The sequence below is a fragment of the Lepidochelys kempii genome, chromosome 2 (assembly GCF_965140265.1).
Source record: "Lepidochelys kempii isolate rLepKem1 chromosome 2, rLepKem1.hap2, whole genome shotgun sequence".
NCBI classification, from domain to species: domain Eukaryota; kingdom Metazoa; phylum Chordata; order Testudines; family Cheloniidae; genus Lepidochelys; species Lepidochelys kempii.
The window spans coordinates 215,043,022-215,061,174 of NC_133257.1; the positions used below are offsets into that span (position 1 = coordinate 215,043,022).

At 38.8% G+C, this 18,153-nt stretch overlaps 1 protein-coding gene across 2 annotated transcripts in view; it reads left to right on the plus strand.

Moving 5' to 3' along the window:
• AGMO (alkylglycerol monooxygenase) overlaps positions 1 to 18,153 on the plus strand; it is a 270,823-nt gene that overhangs the window by 203,364 nt on the left and 49,306 nt on the right. Inside the window, exon 13 of one of the 2 annotated variants that reach the window (XM_073333806.1) lies at positions 2,281 to 3,939. The exons of the other annotated variant lie outside the window; for it this stretch is intronic. Within the exon in view, the coding sequence (XP_073189907.1) occupies positions 2,281 to 2,325 (45 nt within the window). The 3' untranslated portion in view covers positions 2,326 to 3,939. Of the gene's footprint in view, positions 1 to 2,280; positions 3,940 to 18,153 lie in introns of those variants that run through there. 2 annotated transcript variants of the gene reach the window in all.

Below are 18,153 nucleotides of genomic sequence, written 5' to 3' on the forward strand. Positions count from 1 at the left end.
TAGTCCGAAATTAACCATTCCATTATTTTGCCTGGTTTTGACATCAGGCTAACCAGTCTATAGTTTATTGTCATTCCTTTGCTCTTTTTAAATATTGAAATTATGTTGCAGTCCTCAGATCCTTTGGAATTTCACCAGATTTGTTCAAAATTAACATTAGTGGTTCAGAGAGCAACTTAGCTAGTTCCTTTGTGTAAGTTATTTGGGCTTGGTGTCTTGATTTGAACGTGCTTCATTTTAGCAGATGCTGCCTTATGTCCTCCTTTGTTACAGAAGGTGAACTTTGTTTTCCATTCAAAAAATCATATGGAATGGATAGATCCTCCTGCTTTGTTCCAAATACAGAACAGAAATATCCACTGAACATTTTTGCCTTTTCTGCACCACTATTTATGATTTTACCATCTGCGTCTAGCACTGGATCTGTGCCAGACCTAGGGTTCTTTTTGTTCCTAATGTGCTTTTAAAATATCTTCTTATTGTCTTTAATCCTATTGATCACTGTTATTTCATTGATTCCTTTCGTTCCATTATCAGTTGCCTACATTTTTTCATTTGTAATTTATATTCATTGCCATTAACTTCCCTTTTTTTCCATTCTTTATATATTAATTTTCTATGTATTTTAACTGCTTTCGCAGCTCCTTTTGGGAAGGATTCTTTTTTGGTCCATTGTCCCTTTTTCATGTTTGTGGAATCATGGCTTTTTGGGCATTCAAAAGGATGTCTTTGAACAATTGACCATTTTCATTAACACTTCCAACTTTAAATTTTATGTTCCCAATCAGTTAGGTCAACAATTGCTTTAAGCCATTTGTCACTGACTGCCCATAATATTTTGCACTTATGTATCTCATTAGAAACATTGTTTAGTTATTCCAAATTAAAAACAAATGAAGAGAATTTTAAGGTGCTACAGTTAGTCACTTTTAAGTCAGGAGTGAAGTTTTGGAATAGCCTTCCAAGGAAAGCAGTGGGGGAAAAGATCTATCTGGCTTTAAGATTAAACTCAATAAGTTTATGGAGGAGATGGTATGATGGGATAACATGGTTTTGGTAATTAAATATTCATGGTAAATAAGCCCAATGGCCTGTGATGGGATATTAGATGGGGTGGGATCCGAGTTACCCAGGAAAGAATTTTCTGTAGTATCTGGCTGATGAATCTTGCCCATATGTTCAGGGTTTAACTGATCGCCATATTTGGGGTCGGGAAGGAATTTTCCTCCAGGGCAGATTGGAAGAGGCCCTGGAGGTTTTTCGCCTTCCTGTGTAGCATGGGGCACGGGTCACTTGCTGGAGGATTCTCTGCTCCTTGAAGTCTTTAAACCACAATTTGAGGACTTCAGTAGCACAGATATAGGTATGAGGTTTTTTGCAGGAGTGGTGGGTGAAATTCTGTGGTCTGCGTTGTGCAGGAGGTCAGACTAGATGATCATAATGGTCCCTTCTGACCTAAGTATCTATGAATCTATGAAAATACAAGGTTACACACAGAACTTTATTCCCTTCTGTGTATGTATGTCTTTAATTACATGATCATATCTAGGAATATTTCTCAAATAGCATACTATATCACACAACGTTATAGCTTTAGAGATGTGTAGCATCTTGTAATTATTTTTGGCATTCTTGTTTACTTGTCATAATATTTTTATTAATTTACACTTAATTGCGTAATTTTGATCTAAAGTGCATATTTAATTTCATACAGCACTGTATACTTTCTTTTCAACCAACAGCCCAACATGATTTGTAATAATACTGTGCCTATAAACATAATTAAAATGGTATAATTAAAACACTGTGGCACGATACTGTTAATTATCAAGCTAATTTAGTTGCACATACATTGACACCATAGTCATCCTTAGGTCCAGTTTGGGAGATGAATCAGTTAATCTAACTAAAAAGGTGCCATAGTTAATGTGCACAAAGCAAAATCTAATAGTAATTATATTTTATTATTATTGTGCTAATGAGATGGAAGTTAGACGTCCTAATCCTGGTTTAGAGGAGTGAATTATTTTTAATTGTAAATATAAATTTTCCAGAGAACACTCTAGACAAGGTCAGAAGTGCTGTGGTTAATCTCTAGCAGACATGAAATGGCCTGCAAGATTGACCTGCCTCTTTAGCTATGGACAGCAGTGGTATTCAATGGAAGCCATCTACTAGCTTCTCTCAGTTAAAGGAAGGGAGCCAGGAAATGACTGGCCAATGTCTGATTTAGAAGAAAATCTATTATGTGGGAATTAAAAAATTAAATTTTTCTTTCAGCTATGTCTTGGGGAGAAATTGTTTTCACTGAAAAATGGATTCTGACTTTCACACTGGAGCAGAAGGCTGAGGAAACCACAGGAAAAAGGCCAAAATTTTCAAGACATAAGAGGCTAAAGATAGATCTCTAAAACCATTTTTAGGATCCCTAGGGTGAAAATTTCTAAAACACCTAAGTGATTTAGGAGCACTGAAGTTATTGGGCTTGGACTGAGTCCGATATGTACTGACATAAAATGCTATGTGGCCTGTGTCACGAACCCTGTGTCTGTATGCATAAAATAATATAATTTAAAAAAATCTTGCAGGCACTTAGTCCTTTTTTAAGATCTGCACTCATATCAACCCTAAGTTTCTGAAATATTCAGATACTTTTAAAAAAATAAATAACATCTCCAGATTCTGGCATGGAGTGAAAGTGCTAAACCAGCATAAGAAAGCTGTCATTCTTGTGACACTTTTTAGGTCAGTTTTGCAAAATGATAGCTTAATTCCCACCTTTAGAAGTTCTGGTTGTGCAATCAGTACAGAACGGGGTCCGGTATTCATGTAATTTGGATAGATTTTGGATGTCTCAAGATTCTAACATCTTGAGGATTGTTCATCACTTACATTGTGCTATCCTAAAGCATGAAAACTTAAATGATCAGACCAATACATTTGGCTTTTTTCCCTTAGAGAGCTTTCCCAAATCAGATTTTCATTCAAATGATTTAGAAATAGAAAATATCACATTTCCGCTCTACATGATGAAATCAAGACATTCACACGCTTCTTGTGCCTGCTGAAAGTCCAATAACTGTTTTAAATTAGAAATCAACAGACATGAGTCAGTACCAATATATCTGGAAAGTTAGAAACAAGCACGTTTTTTGATGTGAGGTTAACCCTCTAGAACCTTGATTTTCTTTCCTCTCCTCAGAAAGTGCCTTTCACATGTGAAAGTTCTAAAGACCACTCAACATTCCATTAAACTTTAAGAGCACTTACATTTATCTGTTACCATATACATCATTCTGAAATCAACCGTAGTTATCCCTGCTTCAGGCCTGAATTTGGCCCAGGGTTCACTAATGTACCCCTCAAATTTCAAAAGTGTACAAATTAGGCATACTGACATTATAATTGATATATCTGACATTTGGCTAAAATTGATTTCCTAGTTTTCCCATTAACTGAGAACAACTGGGAAGTCTGGATGCCTCTAGTTCTGATGTGGTAGCCAGTAAAAAAATAAGTTGTTTCCGTTAGCTACAGACATAGTGATGCTTTTTTTAAATTCGTACTATTATTTATTTAAAGGGAACATTCAACTTGAAAGGGGTTTTTTTTAATTGATAAATTAAAAAAATCAATTTCTGATGAGTACCCTTGAAATAGCATGTCCGGCATTTTAATAGAACTTCCCTTTAAAAACAGTTTATATCTTGTTTATCTTTAAAAGCATCTGTTCAGCAAGGGAGAAACTGAATGACTAAGCCCTGGAAACGGTGCAACCGACCATTCTCCTGATGATGTCAATTGCACGACGTAAACAAAGCAGAAAAGATAGACACCAATATATTTTTTCATTAACTTCTTTATTCCCATTATTGTTGGTTTTTGTAAGTACAGTAAATACCTGATTTTTCAGACAGAAAAGTGATTTTTAGTTTAACTGTTTGCTGATTAGGAATATTTACCAATAAATGCACAGTTGAATATGAATATTAAATAAATCTGGAAATTCAAATATGTTTGACATTTCTGGGTCAACAAACATATGGCATCAGGAAACTGACACAATTTTAGAAGCCGTCAAAAGCATATAAATTGAGTATTCTTAAAGCAAGGAACTCCAGAAAGTTTTATATAAATAGGAAGCTTCCCAGTGAACTTATTGAGACTTGTAAAAGGGTGTTGAGGATCTGGAAAGAGTTCAGAGAAGAGCTATAAGAATAATTCAAGATTTGGAAAGCCTTTCTTAAAGTCAGAGACTAAAGAAGATAAGTCTATTCATCTTAACAAATGGAAGATTAGGAGGTAACTTGATCATGGTTTATAAGTATCTACATACGAGATCTGTAACAGAAGCAGAGAGTAGACAAATTCAGACAAGAAATAATAAATTGTTAACAGTTTACCAAAGGATGTGATGGATTCTCTATCACTTGAAGTCTTTAAATCAAGATTGGATGTCTTTTGAAAATGTATGCTCTCATTCAACCAGAATTCATGGACTTGATGAGAAATCACTGATGAAATTCTCTCACCTGCGTTATGCAGGAGGTCAGACTAGATGAACATAATAGTTAAGGCTACATTCTAGTCATGGGTATTTTTAGCAAAAGTCATTAAAAGATCATGGGCAGTAAACAAAAATTCACGGCCCATGACCTGTCCATGACTATTGTACTATCTACCCCTAATGAAAACTTGGGCCAAGGGGGCGGCGAGTTCTCTGGCGGGGGCAGTGTGGGGGCACCGTGGGTGCTGGGGAGGGTGGCAGCATGCAGTCCAGGACTCCTGCTGGTGCTGGGGCAGGGGAGGGATGGCAGGCTCCGTACCCAGCTCCGCATATCCCTGCAGCTCCTAGGGGGAGGGAAGGCTAGGGGGGCTACACACACTGCCGCCCCTCCACGAGCTCCGGCTCCGCAGCTCCCATTGGTCAGGAACTGCAGCAAATGGGAGCTCCAGGGGTGGCACCTGTGGGTGGGGGCAGTGCGCAGAGCCCCCTGGCCCCTCTGCCTAAGAGCTGCAAGGACATGCCAGCCTCTTCTGGGGAGTCCCGCACCACCCCAAGGTAAGCGACACCCCGCACCCCAATCCAGTGCCCCAATCCTGAGCTCCCTCCCACACCCAAACTGGCAGTGGGCCACTGCAGAAATCACAGAGATCACAAAAGTCACGGAATCCGTGACCTTCGTGACAGACACACAGCCTTAATAATCCCTTCTGATCTCAAAATCTATGAATCACCAGGTGGCAGATGATCCCTTAGGGGTTCTGTTGCCAGCTGATACAAATTAAAGGAGTCCTTTGGTTGCTCTAACATGCACTGGGGATGGGGTAGAGAACCAGGGATCTTCAAGCAGCTCCATTTCTGCCTTTCCATGTCTGTTGCATCTAGCAGAAAATGAACAGAGAATCTGTCCCAATATTTTTGCGAACTGAACTTTTCTGAGATCTGAAAGAGTCCTGGAAATCATTGTGATTAGACAGTTTTTTTAATAAGCACCCATTAATTTTTTTATTTATTGTTCCCCCGGGTTTTGGTGCTTTGCCAAGATAGTACTATTCACAATAGTCTGTACTGGCAAATTTTACAGACATTTAAACTTTCTACTACTTCTTATTGGTACAGTCATTTCAATTGTCTTCTGAAAAGCCTTACGAAAGTAACATAACCTTGATTTCTCTATGGCTTATTACATCCTAGAACAAATGAAAAAATATCCCCTTTTCAGAAAAAATCCCCAATATTGGAAGCAAGGATTGGACTACTACACAGCAAGTGAGGGCAGAGTGTACTATCTTTTAATACAAATTTATGATCAGAGTACTTTAAAAAATAAAAATCAAAGATGAACTCTCCAAAATTGCAGTCAAGTCAGAAAATCTATTTGTACTTTTTAAAAATCCTAAAAAGCACAGTTACTGTAGTGGGTGAGTGAGGATTACAAGCAACACATTGCATTCTCCCCTGCCGCTTTTTTGTTTGTTTGTTTGTTTGTTTTTTTATTAAGACAGCAGAGCTTTTGAGTGTAGGTTGTACGACTTGGGCTTGGTTTTGTCAAGTCTCATAAGCTAAACTGCACTGAAAAGGAAATACAGAATATTTATGAAGATGTTGTATCACCGAGTACCTTTTTCAAGATTTCTTGGGCATGGCAGTGGTTTTTAACATGTCCAAAATATTCATAACATATTCATAACAATTCAAACATAAGTAATTTATGTTTACTACAGTAGCCAGAACTTATATCTACACATTAAACAACAGTAATTGAGATATCACTCATTGCACCTTAGTTGCAATCTGATTTTGAACTTAATTTTGAATGACAAATTATAAGCAATAAGGACTACCTCACATGAGAATCAATTAATTGGCATTTGTCAGGAAGGTCATAGAAAGTAATTACGAAGCCCGAAGGCAACAATTCTTGGAGATTCTTAAGTATTGTGCTACCTGGAACACAAACAGCAGGCAGCAGAAATTCTGTTAGAAAGTCTGGCAAAATTTCTAGTTAAGGCAGAAATCAAAGTGATTTTTTTTAATCTAGCTAGATTTTTCCATATTGACTTAAACAAATTGCAACCCAGTAGAATCACATAACTTTTGCCTGCATTTCATTAAAAATGAATCTCTCTTTATGAGTCTATACTGGGTACAAACAAAATAGTATCATAGTATCCTGAAAGAAACTGTAATCTAATATTAGAAACAATTAAGACTTGAGTGTTGCAATTTGCTATATGTGATATACATAGTATGCAAACTGTGGCCATGGTCCTGCAAAGACTTACACACATTTTTAAAGGTTTCAGAGTAGCAGCTGTGTTAGTCTGTATTCGCAAAAAGAAAAGGAGTACTTGTGGCACCTTAGAGACTAACAAATTTATTTGAGCATAAGCTTTGAATGCATCCGATGAAGTGAGCTGTAGCTCACGAAAGTTTACGCTCAAATAAATTTGTTAGTCTCTAAGGTGCCACAAGTACTCCTTTTCTTTTTACATTTTTTAAAGTTATGCATGTGAGTAATTCCTAAAGGCCCAATCCTGCTAGGTACTTCTGTGAAATAAATGTAGTGTGCTGAGTATAATTTCCTTGTGTATACTTGTTCTCATCATACCACAAAGAGATCTTCTGCACTTTACTATCTCATCTCTGGAGCAACAAACATGCTGTAGGTCAATTTAAGGGGCATACAGTATTGTCTCCTTCCGTGTGCAAGGTAAATCATATACATTTCAGTTTCATGCCACAAAATTCATGGATTTGCATACTTTTAGCCACTGAATTGAAATGATTTTTGCAACACAAAACCAGCCACCAGGCCAGAAGCCCTCCACAATACAGCACTAGTCTGGAATATATTTTGCAGCGCCAGGCTAAATAATCACTTGCTTTCATGACCACTAACATTCAAGAACTCTGCCCCTCCCTGAAAAAAGTGAATAAAACCTTATATGGTACCAGATGTTGTAAGTAATGGCAGAAAGGTATTTTCTTTTCTTTTATGTTTTTTAAACTGTTCATTCTAAATAAAAATTACTTTGATGCAAAATAAATAAATAATACAAAGTTAATTAAATACTAAGTGGGGCCAGACACTATCTCTGGGATTTGCCAAAGTGACCCCTACATTTTGCAGGACTGCTTTTGTTAGTGCATCATTTCTGCTCAGGTTTATACACAACCTTTTCTTGAATATCCCCAAAGACTTTCCACTTTGTATGTGAGATGACTTTCAGTCACACTCCATGAGAGCATAAACCTTGAGTATGATTCGGTGGCCTTGTTGCGTGGTGGGTGCTACTGTTTTGTAGAAATCCCCAGTTAATCTGTCCCCAACTCTGTCTGTCCCAAGATATATTGGAAAAGTAATTCTCTCTGTACGTGGAAGAACAGAATACAGTATGTTTCAGAATTTAAACCCAGAAACAAAAACTTTTTTGAGACTATCTTTCAGGTTCACCAAGTTAGGTCCAGTGATTAAGTCTGGTGAAAGGGAGCAAGGTCTAGTGGATAGTGGAGGGACATGTAAGGGTAGAGTAAAAAGGAAGATCCAAAACAAGACCCTCTATACCATGCTCGCTAAAATCAAGCAATTACTGCCTGAGGGGATAATTGGGCAGAGGAAAGCTTCTTCTGCCAGGACTGCTGAGGCAGAGGTGAGCTCACTCTTTAATTCCTGGGGCTGTGCCATAAAATTATAACAAAAGAATGGAAATCTTTACTAACATAATTGTAACATTCCAATAAAATAAGGAGCCTAAATACTCACAGCTTTGATCTCTTACTACAGCTGAATCCTTTTGAAAGCTTTTAATGTTTGTTTAAATAAAATTGAGTTAAAAAAATTCTTTAAATGAAAACCAAACCTGATTCGTTAGATGTGAGCCAAGTTGCTCACACGGCTACATATCTGCTCTCAGCAGCTGCTGCTCCTGAAAGAATTACCCAGAGAGAGTGCGGAGATAGAGTTTGGTATGACATTTACAGTTGAGTGATGACTTGTTTCACTGCAGTACATGATTTATGTTTTTGACTCTAAAGGGTACATATGGTTGTCTATATTGGAGGCCCCCATGCACCCATGACATGTGAGTATTCAGTATAACTGCACCCTGAGCATGACTCCAGCGGGAGTTATTCTTAGCTTGTGGTGGGAGCACAGATCTCTTTATGGGTGTATTTTTTGTATTGCTTACCCCAGTGCAAATTCTCTCTGTCACTAGCACTTTCCTTTTGTCGTGTGTGTGTGCACACATACAGGAAAGATATAGCTATACCGAATGATAAGCAGCTCAGAAAACGTGCTGTTATATATTATATTGGTTATCCACACTTTTTGGGTGCATGATTGCTTTCAAATGCCTGAGTTATGCAGTCATCTTACCACGCTCCCTGAGGTATCATAGCTTTAGTAAAGCAAATTCATTGATGTTCACTAAATGGAGGGGGAGGGGAGAGAAATACAATGGGCCAGATTCTCAGTTGTATGGCACAAAGGGAGTGAGAACCTTCTGCAAGTCTCCTGCTGGGGACCCTTGCAATATGGGGCTCCCCAGAAGGCCTAAAGTAATTCCTGTGCCACCCTCTTGCAGCCCCCAGTGCAAGGGACACATCAAGGCTGGGAAGACCAGCCAGGAGTGTGGCTGGAGGGCCATGTGCTGTGGCAATCCCCAGATGACTACGGTCATGAGGCCATTAGCCCTGATACATTTTAGAGCAACCCTTAAGCTATGATAGCTTGTGCATGAGGCTAGGGAGAACATCAGGGAGCCATGACCAGCTCCTTCACAGTGGCCCTCTCTACAACACTCAGGCTTTGTCTGCATGCAGAAGTAGCAACGGTTTTACTCAGATTGGTGCAAATCCCTGTGCAGACACACTTCAGTTTAAGAATGGCTTATTGCAGGTTAGCTTAAACTTGTTCCCACTTGTAAAATGAAATAAACCAGGTTAAACCAAAATAAGAATGTCCATATGGCTGTCCATGCCATTTTAACTGAACCAGTTTTAATCACACCATAAGTTAAACCTGGGCAACTCTGTCATGTAGACAAGCTCTTGATGTTTTTGTTTTGTTGTTTTTAGTTGCAAAACTTTGTTTCTCACAATTAGCCTGTTTCAAAATTCAGGAACTTGTTGAAGGATAAAGGTATAGTTTCTGATGGAGAAGCACCACACTCAGGCCACCTCACCATCTGCAACATAACAGTTTTGATAATGCAGTTTGCTAGATGCTCCTCATGTTGCCATGGGAACAGCTGTTAGCTTGTCAAAAGAAAGTAGGGCGAGTTTAACTAGTCACCCTTTCAGAAAAACCCATTTGTTCTTTTGTACTTTCTTTGCAACTGTGATTAGCTTAAAGCAAGTGGTCCTGTTTTCTGTGCTACACTGTTAGTTTCCATTGGAATAGGAATAGCACCCAACAGCAGAATGGTCAGAACTCTTAAATTGCACAGGCTGGAGCAGAGCACTGCAAATGATTCTCCAGCAACTCTACAGAAACAACTTACACTGTAATCTCTTAGCTTGTGGAATAGTCTCCCTTGAGTAGCAGTAGAAGCTCCATCCCTTGGGCCATTTAAAACATAACTGTGCAAGGCACTAAGAAATGTAGCATAGAGAACTTCTCTTTACTGATGGGGAGATGAGACTTTTTCATCTCATAACTCATAATTTCATGATTCTATTTCTTCTGGTTTCAACAATGGACTACTCATGTGTGTAAAGATACCCAGGGCCATAAGTGTTTGCAGGATAGGGACCTAAGTGTGGGAGGGGGAAGATAATGACATTATAGTTCCATTAACCCAGACATTTTCCACAGAGTGAAGATAATTTTGTAATTAAGAAAATATTTGAAGTATATAGATTGTTATATGTTTTGTGCTTAATTGAAACATGCCTCTACTAAATCTGTTCCTTTAAAATGTTTAATACAGAATGTTCAATGGGATTATTAATGTATATAACTGTTGCAAGATCTGGACCTGAGTCAGTGTCTCTCTTTCTCCTTTTGCAGTCTTGTGAATAGCCCACCTGAACATAGAGTGATGAGACGTGGTGTTGAGATTGTGCATTTGTTGGATTTATTCTTTGCATTAGGGCAGTGCCCATAGTCTCACTATGATAGTCACAATAAAAACGTATAACAAAGAGATGGTCCCTGCCCCAAGGAGTCTGCAATCTAAGGCTGAGATGTTATAAATAAGGAGCATGATGGATTAGGAGAGAATCTCAGCAGGACCCATTTTTTTCAAAGTTACATATATTATTGAGTCATTACTTTTAATAGATTAAGGCACCCTTTTGGAGGGTTGACTTTTACAGAGTGGATGTGGAGCCCTGATTTGGGCTTCTATTGGAAGACTAGAGGATGTCATCATGCTTGTTGTTTCTGTTTGGCTATTGTGGGAAAGCTTTTACCAGTTTCTAATTGTGTCTTCATTGTTGGGTGCAAAATCCTGGTCCCAATGAAGTTTTGCCACTGACTTCAATGGAACCAGGCTTTCATTCTTGGAGTATACTTTTCTCATAGCTGTAAAGGTTTGTGGGGTATGGCTGATGGTTTGTGTAACTTCTATGGATGTGTAATGGTTCCAGGTTGGCTGGGTCTTCAAAAAACAATAACAACAACAACAAAAACAAAGAAAACACTTTTAAATGGGGGGTGGGGGTTTACATAACTGTACCGGGTTTTTTCCCCTTATATTCAAGTATATATTGGACTTTGATCTGCATACAGAAATCAACCAAGCCAACAAAATAACCCCACTAAATCAGAGCCTAACTTGTGTTTCTTTATACTGAAGGGCTCTGTTGCCAAACAGAAAGCAGCCAGTATGTTTCCAGGTGGAATTCAAGGTGTTTATTTTATCCTATAAAACCGTAAGGGCTGGATTTTCAAAAATACTTGATGTCAATGGAAAAACCCTCATTGGTGTCAATGGGAGCAGAGTTTAAGACCATGCTGACCACCCTAAATGGTTTGAGACCCACCCCACTCCTATGCTGTAGTACCACAGATGAGATCAGTTGAGGCATTTGAGGTGGAGTTCATGTTGTCATAAATGGGCGGGGCTGGTGCTAAGACATTTTTCAAAGAGGTCCTCAGTTTAAGAATTTGCTCTCCTAATAATGGTCTGCCAGAGTCTGGCCTATGAATATCCAGCATGTGCTGCAAGGCCCATCTTTTCTTCAATCTTATGTGCTGGTATGTATTTATTTTAAGTGGTGAGTGATAATGTATTGTGTTGAAATATTTTTCTGGCATTAAGTGATGTCAGGACCCCCAAAGCTTTGAATTCATATCCTAATTATATTTTTATTAATAAAAATAAATAAACTGTCACCATTTAAACATTTTTCAAGATTATTAGAATGAGTTATCACAACCTTGTAATAATAAAAAGAATCCTGCTGATTATCAGTCAAATCTATAACAGAGTTGTGCTTATGCTCTTTTTTATTTTACTAAGTTAATCATTGTTTATGTCCATGAAGCCTGCTTTTACATTTAGTATAATAAAATAATTGTCACTTTAACTTGGGGAATTACGGTGATTATACGAAAATGAACAATTTTGTGATTCTCAGCGTGAGAAGCTGACCTTTAAAAACCATTTCAACAATGCTTAATGTTGTCATGAATCTTCTCAGATATTTAATGTTGCAGTTGTTTGTTGCATATAGTGTAATAATTCCTCCACAAGTCATCTTTTGTTATAGGGAAATTTGGCTTGGGACCAAGTAGAGCTTTGGAGAGCTTTTAAGTTTGAGATCCTGTCTCACAGCTGAAAAGCTCTCCAAATTGAGGTGATCCCAGAAGAATATTTCCCATTATCCAAAACTCTTCCAAACCATTCCTTGTAGCTCTAAAATAATTAAGACTTAGGAAGCCCCAAGAGGTCTTATTTGATCCATGAAAGAAGTTACCCTAGTTCAAGTAACTAAAACCTGACTCCTCCTCAGCCAATGAAACACAAAACCCCCCTATTTGTTCACGTAACCTAAAGAGACTACTCCAAAACGTCAAAGCCTTTAAACTTAAATGGATTCAACCTCAGGACATGGCCAGAGTTTTGATTGCATTTGCTGGGGATCAGGCTGAGATATTTGTGTAAGTCCCGAGAGTAGAAGAGGTTTTGTTCCCGACAATATGCTGTAAAAAAACATACTGCACTTGGTTTAGAAGTGTGAATGATGATGAACTTGGTTAGAACAGAAGAAACCTTTATAGGCCCACCAGCTACTAATAACAGCACATCCTTTTGTATTCAGCAGAACACTGTGTGTAATTTCTGTAAACACACCCTTCACCTTGTATGAAAGGATGGTGTGGAATAGACATTTATTTGAAAGAGTAGCATGGCCAAGTATTTATGGGGGCTAGTTATTTTATTACTCAATTTAAAATGGTATTGTGGCTTCAAGATGAATCTCTCTGAAGCACCAGATTGAGATATCAGAGAAATAGTAACATTTCTAGGAAACATTTCTGGATCCATTGAGGAAAAAATTAAGGGGTAGGGTTTTACTATTATATTCCGGTAGAGTAGATTTAGTACAATGCATATACAGACTTCATATAAGACATGCAGAACGAGCAGTGGACCCTAGCCCTGGATTTTCAGTTTCAAGTGCTGTATTAAAAATTGTTACACTTAGAAAAGATAAATCAATCCACGAAAATAGCAGTAGTATTACTTTATATTATTGTTATGCTTCACTCATGACTCCATTGTACTGGCTGCTTTTTATACATGTAATAAGAGACAGTTCCTGCCCTGAAGAGTTTACAATCCAAACAGACAAAGTGGGGAAGGAAGGAAGGCTTAGTATCTCCTTTTTACAGATGGAGAACTGAGTCACAGAGAGAATAAGTGATCTGCCCAATGCAACAAAAGGAGTCGGTGGCAGTCCTAGGAATTGAACCGAGGTATCCTAAATCCCAGCCAGTAGTTTAACCACAGGATTATACTTCCTCTTGAGTGCTAAATGAGAAGCATTGGCTTGTGATTTCTGACTGGATTAAATTTAACTTCAGCTTTTCATTTTATGAATTAATCATAGTTGACAGAAGGCCTAGATACATGTTATATTTATAATTATTACTACTTCTGAGATCCACATGGAGAGTAAGACAGTATTTTATTATGTAGAATCAGATCTGGCTTTGAATCCATGAGTTTCCCACACTACAGGTAAAAACATTGCCTGTAAACTGCAGGTATGCGCTTCATTGATCAGGTGAAGCTAAAATGACTGTGTGGAAGAGCTGACGGTTCAAAATCTAGTATACACTCATCTCCAAGGAGCACTAGGTTGGTTTGGATTTTGAACAAGGAATCTTTGGAAAAGTTGAAGCAGCCGAAGGTCAGATGGAATAGATGGCTACTAGGGAAGGATGGTTAATCACGCTCTCCGTGAATATATGCTAATATATATGGTAGAATTCATCATTCTAAGAGATTCAGAATGTCAGTATTTAACATCAGACTGAGTGTTCTCACAGAGAAGTGCAAGCCAATGGTAATTTTTAAAACTTCCCAATCATGGAAAAGAAGGTGTAAGTGAGCACTTTGGTAGTCACACCACTATCTGGGGCAAAAATAGGATAATCCACTATATTTCCATTAGCTCTTCTAATTTGTCTATTGAAGAAAGAAATATTTGTGTGAGAAGGAAAAGGTTACTCTTAGTTTTGTTCCTACAATAGAAATAAGGAAACTGAATAAGAAAAGCTTCAGGTTTTGTTTTATTTTGGTTCCTTTGTTTTTACCTCCATTTACCCCTCTTCCTCCTTTATTAAACCTCTTCCACATAGCCAGCCAAACACCCTTTCACTCATCAGACATTCACTTACACAAGCTATATTTAATTCTTCTGACTTTCAGCACCATTCATATCCTTCACATTCCTTTATGGCAGTGCACCACTTGCTCACTCTTCCTAACAAGAAACACACATAACGGTTAAACAGCAGAGTTCAGCACCACACTTGCGTCACAGGTTGAGCAAGATCAGTTGCATTCTTTATGGGGGTCATTTATTCTCTCTGGGTGGGATGTGACCTTTTTCATAAAGAGGAAACAACCCCAGATGCTCACCACTCCTTGTGCAGAGAGGTTGCTAGTTGGTATTCCTTCATCTTTCCTTGTAAACTTGCAAAATAACCAAAGACGCGTTTGCAAAACTAGTTCCACTAGTTACTTTCACTGTTTTGACACTAATCCAAACATTTCACTTAAACACCAAGACACCTGATGTTTGCAGAAATTTGAAAGATTCATTGTGAAAATATTCTCTTCTGTTTTTAATAGAATTGTGTGAATTGCAGAATACTTTGGTTTGGTTCTGTGACATTTCGCAGGATATATTTCTTTTGATGTTTCTTCTGATGTTTCATGTTATTTGTCACTCCCCTACATAGTTTTATTTACAACTTTTAAAATTAAATGGCTATTCATTTCAAAATTTTGCATGGCTTTAATATAAAAGCCATATTTGCCCAATAAAGTGATACTCAAGCGAAATCATTTTTGGAGGGGGGAAAAATTGTATCCATCACAATTTTCCATTATCAATGCAAAAATGAGCCGTTTTTTCAATTGTGCAAAAACATTGTTACAAATATTTCCACTATTCTAATTTTTAGGATTATTTTAAAAAATAATTGTTAATATGTGCCTGTTGTCACATGAATGAATTCTCTTGTCACACTTTAAGAAGAAGAGTATCACTGCAAACCTATGACTTGCCCTAAGGGAAGTAAAGATAAGAATGATGTATTTCTCCTTCTAGTCCACCCCTACAGTGGATGAAAGGTACACTTATGTGACAGGGCACCAGGAGCTTGCTTAGGAGCCTGCTTCTGTTCCATTCAGATATGCTTTAGTCAAACACAACTTGTTGGCCTCTGTGCAGGAGTAACTGGGTGAAATTTAAGGGCCTGTTATGGACAGGAAGCAGGCTAGATGATATAATGGTTCCTTCTGACCTTAGACTCTGAATCTGTTTCTAATGCTCCTTTTCATGACTGATTTTTTAACATTACATGGTGTTATAGCTAATGGACATTCTTCTTTAGCTCAATTAGTAGTTTTTGTTGTAGAAACATGCAGGTTCAGATGCTATATATGTGATGATTGTGATGTCTATGCCATATGTATGCAGCATGCTGATCTGTTACAGCTGAATTCCTTCTGAAAGCATTTCTCTGACTGTGGCATTTGCATGGGCCTCTCTTATGTCTTAGCATTTTCATGGCTTGTCCTGAAGCCATGTTTTGTTGTTACATTGGAGTTAAATTTGAGCATTGTCACTTTTTTTCAGTGTAATTTCATATTCAATAGATACACAGGTCTGACCAACCAAAATTAGCATTTCCGCTTTGAAAACACTGTTTTTAAAATACTAAGATTCAAATGGCAACACACAGCATTCTCTCAATCTCCTTTAACAGGGCCAGAGCCTGTTCTCATTTTCAGTGGTGCATATTCAGAGTAACTCCATTAACTTTGACTGAGTTATTTAAATTTGGATTGGTGTAACTGAGATAAGAATCTGATTCACTGATTTAACATTGTGTTGTATATATCAGTGTTGCCAACTCTCATGACTTTATTGTAAGTCTCACAATATTTTTTTGTTTTTCCTTAAAACCCAGTCCCTGTTGTTACATGAGAATCTCAGCTTTTGTTTAAAAAAACAAGGTTTCTAGCTCTCGTGGTTGCAGAAAGGAAGCTGAGTGGGTCTGCTGCTGGGCAATAAGAAGTACAGCAGAATTGCTATACTTCGATCCAAACCAAACAGCAAGCCACTTGCACAGAAGCCTGAGAATAGGCATACGCAAGTGAAATATTTCAACACTCTGAGACAACATTCAAAAGAGCTTCTGAAATGGTGTATAGGATATGAGTACTCAAAACTGCATATGCCAATAGACACACCCATTTTTCTGTTTTCTGTGAGATTTTTTTGTATGTGATATAAGAGTGTCAGAAGAATCTTCGAAAATCTGGCCCTTTTAAATTAAGCCACTTTTCTAAGTGGGAAGAGCCACGAATTCAGCACAGATGAGCATGCTTACCTCTGGATTGGTATGCAAGGAGGGGGTGAGGAGAAGCATTGTCTGCAGCAATATTGAATAGTATGTCTGAGTCGGCAGGTTCATGGCCCCAATGTTGTACCAGTATCTGTATGTGCATGCCCCTCAGGCCCCTGGAGGCATTACATTAATTCCTGCATTGCATTAATTCCTGCTGTAGAGCACAGGTTGCTCATCTTCTCCCCTTGTTCTTCACAGTGCACATATCCATAATTTTTCTGTAACCATATCAGAGACAAAGTCTTACAAATCACATTCACCCATGTTTAATTCTGAAAATCTGCCATCTTGGAATAAAATGCATGATCTTAAACTAAAATAGTTTGGGGGTGTTAGGTTTGTTAAATAATAGCTAGTGCGCGGGTAAGTTGGCAAATAGTTCAATTTAATAAAAATCTAAGTAATGCAGGAAATTGTTCACATCTTTAAATTGAACAACTGTGTGCAACTTTTGAGTGTAAAGAAATGAAATGCAGATACCTGGAGAAGCAACAGAGACATCATCATGCTGTCCCCACACTTGTATCACATTGTAATCCTGAAAGAGCCTGTTCTTCTTCGAGTGATTGTTCACGTTGATTCCAATCAGGTGTGTGCATGCCATGTGCATGGTTGTCGGAAACTTTTTCCCTCAGCAGTTTCCATCGGGTCGGCCAGGGAGCCCCATGGAGTAGCTCCCCCATGGCACTCAGTATATGACCCTGCCCCTTCAGTTCCTTCCTACCGTTCATGACGGCATTGGAACTGCATTTTGCTTGCTTGCAAGTGTCCCCTTAGCCTATTACTTAGTCCTACCCAGTTTTTTGTTTTGTAGTTAGTTTCTTGTTATCTGTAGTTAGGATAAACTTGGTGAGTGGGTTGTTCTCCACTCACCCTGCCTTGGGGCATGCCTCAAGCCCAAGGATTTAAATCTTGCGGTGTCTGCAAGAAGCCTATGCCCAGTAGTGACCCTCATGACTTGTGCCAGAGGTGTCTAGGGGAGGCACATCAGTCTGAGTGCCATAAGATTTCTAAGGCTGTCAAGCCCACGACTAGGAAGGAACGCAACTTCAGTTTGAAGCAGCTGTTAATGGAAGCTGCACTCAGTCCAGCGGCACATGATCGCCAAGTCCCGGGCTCGAGCTCAGTGCGCAGTGCCCTGGCATTGGTCCACGAGTCGGTACTGAAGAAGGACTCTGGTACTGGAGACCCTCGGTACCAGAGATTCCTGGCACCGCAGCACGGAGCGGCACCCTAGCACCGGACAACATCCACTGTGCCCCACAAGTGCCATAAGAAGGGGGACAGAGGGCGATCTCCTAGGAGAGCGAGACCATCCAGGGAGACTTTCCTGCCTCAGAGGAAGGACTCAAATTCCAAGCAGCAAGAGCTCGTGCCGTCGACTCCGGCGCCCCAGTTGGCACCGTTGAGCCCGGCACTCAGTGACTCTCCCACAGGGCAGTGCTTGGGGGAGGAGTTGGAATCCCCGTCCACCCCAGACACTTTCAAGGCTGCAAAGGAACTTATAGAAAGTACTGCACCTCAGTCCCTTGCTGTTAGAGAGAAG